This window comes from Bidens hawaiensis, unplaced genomic scaffold (assembly GCF_021521415.1).
Source record: "Bidens hawaiensis isolate Kalapana, Puna unplaced genomic scaffold, B.hawaiensis_p1.1 tig00065252_1, whole genome shotgun sequence".
Taxonomy (NCBI): Eukaryota; Viridiplantae; Streptophyta; class Magnoliopsida; order Asterales; family Asteraceae; genus Bidens; species Bidens hawaiensis.
In genome coordinates this window covers 1-3961 of record NW_027506573.1, presented here as the reverse complement: position 1 = coordinate 3961, position 3961 = coordinate 1, and the positions used below count along the sequence as shown (strand labels likewise).

The 3961-nt window shown below is 37.7% G+C and overlaps 1 protein-coding gene across 1 annotated transcript; it reads left to right on the top strand.

The window, feature by feature from the left end:
- Positions 1–454: 454 nt before the first annotated feature.
- On the top strand, positions 455–2879 carry LOC143618196 (putative protein S-acyltransferase 4). Its single transcript, XM_077090496.1, has 5 exons — positions 455–541; positions 1354–1548; positions 1624–1932; positions 2010–2231; positions 2305–2879. The coding sequence occupies exons 1-5, from the start codon at positions 485–487 to the stop codon at positions 2785–2787; spliced, it is 1266 nt and encodes a 421-aa protein (XP_076946611.1). The 5' UTR covers positions 455–484; the 3' UTR covers positions 2788–2879.
- The last annotated feature ends 1082 nt before the right edge of the window (positions 2880–3961 follow it).

The window sequence follows — 3961 nt, the reverse complement described above, 5'->3', positions numbered from 1 at the left end:
AGAAAAATTCCCGATCTAAAGGGCGTTGTTTTTCAATTTTTTTATTCTTACTAAAAACCAAAATCCTAAACCATAATAATAATAATAATAATAATAACACGGGGTAAGGTTGAAGAAAATTAATGTAACGGTACCCGCGTGAATGGGGCTACAAAAACTGGAACATTGGCCGTATCTTGTTGGCATAAGCTAGCAAGAAGACATTGAAGGTTTAGCTGTACGTGTGATGGTGTAGCCACATAAGCCAACATTTTATTATGGGTTAATCCGTCCAACCCATAAAAGATACATAATTCTCGAGGTTTTTGTTTGATGATCTTGTCATTACTCTTTGACTTCGATCATTAATTTCTCTCATATTCCAAATAATAATATTTTCCAAAGTATCTTCTGATGTTAGTTGAAATTTGGAATTTGAGTATTTGTTTTCAACGGCTAAGTTGGATCACTGACACGCCCGATCACTCCATTTCCTGAGTATTTGATGGCAGAAGAGAAAAAGAAACCGAAACGACAATATCAAGTCTGGAAAGGAAGCAATGTAATTTTTCGGAAATCCTACGGTTTTGAACTTTTGATTTATCTGATCCCTTAGTGTTATTAGAAATTGTTTTATTTATTTAAGTCAGTGATATTGATATGGGAATAGTTGTATAAGGATATCATGCATGGCTATTTTATTGAACTCATCTGCTTTAAAATCCTGTCATAAACTCTACAAATTTCACTTATGATGAAATTTTGTTAGCTTGAAACCAAATGGATTTTGTGTGAGATTTCCCTTTAAGGTGGGTGTAAACGAGCCAAACCGGGCCTGAGCTCGACTAGGCTTGCGCTTTGCTTGTTTAACTTATATAGAGCTCGAACCTAGCTTGTTTCGAGTTCTACTTTTAAAGTTCTGGCTCGGCTCGTGAGTAGCTTTTCAATCTCGGCTCAGCTCGTTTGTAATTTATTTTAATTACTTTTATATATATAATTCGTTTTATATATCTTTTAAGTATAATTTTATATAACATAATATATAGATTATTTAGTTACTTCTGTCATAAGTTTACATATAATTATTATTATTAAATAAATATATATTAAATAAAAATTATATAAATAACAGGCTTGTTTAGACTAGCGAACTGGCTCATTCTCGATAAGGGAAGCTTGGTCTAGGGCTTGTTTATTAGACAAGCTTATTTCAGCCTGATTCGAGCTTTTTTTCAAGCCGATCTCGAGTAGCTCGCGAGCTGCTTGGCTCCTTTACACCCCTAGTTACCATTACAGTCTGTTTATTGTGTCATTGTGTGATATATCTCCATTATTGTATTAAAATCACATCTTCATTTCTGCTTAATGTCTCAGAGATTCTTATGTGGAGGAAGATTGATCTTTGGTCCAGATGTAGCTTCTTTGTGTTTCTCATTCCTCCTGGTTGCAGGTCCTGCAATATCTTTCTGTATCAAAGTAAACAACATCATTAACTATAAAAAGGAACACCGCCAATATTATGGTTATTGGCATGCAGTGTTACTTGTAGCAGCAGCTCTCACTTTTTTGGTAAGTAAATGCTAATATTTTTTTATAAAAATATAAAAAATGGAAAACATGTGACACCAATTACATTTTTCACAGGATATTATATTTCTGTTCATGACATCTAGTAGAGACCCCGGTATAGTCCCGAGAAACGCGTCACCACCCGACCCTGATGAAGTGTATGATATGCACACCCCTTCAATGGAGTGGATTCATGGAACAACTCCTCATTTAAGATTACCTAGAACAAAAGACGTTATTGTTAACAATCACACGGTCAAAGTCAAATACTGTGACACGTGTATGCTCTATCGTCCTCCACGAGTAACACACTGCTCCGTCTGCAACAATTGTGTTCACAAGTTTGACCATCATTGCCCATGGGTTGGTCAATGCATTGGACTAGTAAGTCAACTTTGGTCCACTTAGGCCAATTCATGTTTAATAAAATAGATAACAGTTTTACTTGTTCATGGTTGCAGCGAAACTATCGATTCTTCTACTTGTTTATATCTACATCAACTGTCTTGTGCATTTATGTTTTCACATTTTCATGGGTCAACTTAAGTCAACAAAAAGTCAACATTTTGAAGGCTATGTCACAGGATATTTTGTCTGATTTTCTTATAGTTTACTGCTTCATTGCTGTTTGGTTTGTTGGGGGCTTAACAATCTTTCATTTCTATCTTATTTGCACAAACCAGGTAATGTTTCTTTCCCTTAAAAAGGTTGTGTAATTTAAATCTTTTTATTATCTGAAACATGCTCTTAATGCAGACAACATATGAAAACTTCAGATATAGATATAGTAAGAATGAGAATCCATATCATAAGGGGGTAAAAAATAATCTTGTAGAAGTCTTTTTTTCCAAGATCCCGCCTTCACTACACGATTTTCGGGCTTATGTTCATGAAGACGACAATATAGTGGTGGACCCCACACCTTCGAATCCCGAGGATTCGCCAAAGGAAAAAATCGACATGGAAGCGGGAAATACATTTGCAGATGCGGGTGGCTTATCACTTCCTCAAATTTTACAAAGTTTGCATTATGATGGCACGGAGGAGGAAAACATGAGAAGTAAGGTGGGGAACGGAGCGCCAGATATGCTCCCTTCTCCTTTCCTGTTTGAAACAAATATTGCAGCCGCTGATCTGGCCGCAGAAATAAGGAAGTCTGAAGGCAGTGTTAATAATGCTGATGAGAAACGCGATGAAGAAACAATAACGTTTGATACGCGCATTGTTCAACAAGATTAGAAGTATATATGTGTAATCTGGTGGAAGATTAAAAAATATTGTTGGAGTGACGGTATTTTACATAGTTTTGCAGGTTTGGCGCTTAACGATGCCATTTAACACTCATTTTGGTTGTAAATGAGGGCCGTGATCCTCTTATAATTGAAAATAATCGGTTTTACAGTTGGATCTTTTGTTTAATGAAATAGAAGCATTACACTCATTTGTACTGTGGGATTTATCTAGATTCGTTATTATAAAATAAAAACAGCACGACGATATGCAGGAAATGTTATACAACCTTTATAACTATACTGAAACAAGCGGTATGTTATGTAGACGTTATAGTGTTATACGGCCTGTATAACCTTATATAATAGGTATAGCAACAATTTAAATTAACAATATATATGTTTCAACTTGCACCTTAGCACCAATGTTTCAACTTGCGAGAGACGTAGTTTTAGTATAAATAAGTTTTGATATTTTATATTAGAGAAATCTGCTATTTGCCTCCCTGGTTTATATCGTCGCTGGATGGGCTAACCACTGAAAACGAAATTGCGAATGTTCTGCCACTGTGAAATTTTGGCGGGGCAGTCTGTGCCCTTCCGTTAAATATTTTCGTTAATGACCGTTGAGATGGAGGGTGTTTTGGTCTTTTTACAAATAAAATTTTGGCGGGTCACATTTGTGCCATTCTGTTTATTATTATTTTTAAAAGCTTGGGAAAACCAGCTTGACGGGAAAAATGGCAGTCCGACCACCGGATATTATTTTCTTTCCTACTTCCCCCGTAAGAATTCCTCCTCCCTACTTCCTCACTCATTCTTCTTTTCCTTACCCCTCTCAACTTCCTCAACACTCCTTCATCTTCATTTTCATATATATATACATACCATCATAGCCATCTTCCTCAACACAACACTTCATCTTCATCCTCCATCTTCATCTTCATCTTCATCCAAGACCTGAACCCACCGTAGCCACCCGAAAACCATCCACCGTAGCCCTCTCAACCGTCGCACCGGCTCCCACCGTGTCCCCGTCGCACCGGGATCTGCTCCCCGTCGCACCGGCTCCGCTCCCCGTCGCACCGGCTCCGTCTTCCCCGTCGCACCGGCTTCCCGGCTCCCACCGTCTTCGGCTCCGTCTCCCCGTCCCGTCGTACCCCGGCTTCAAGATGGTTCTAATA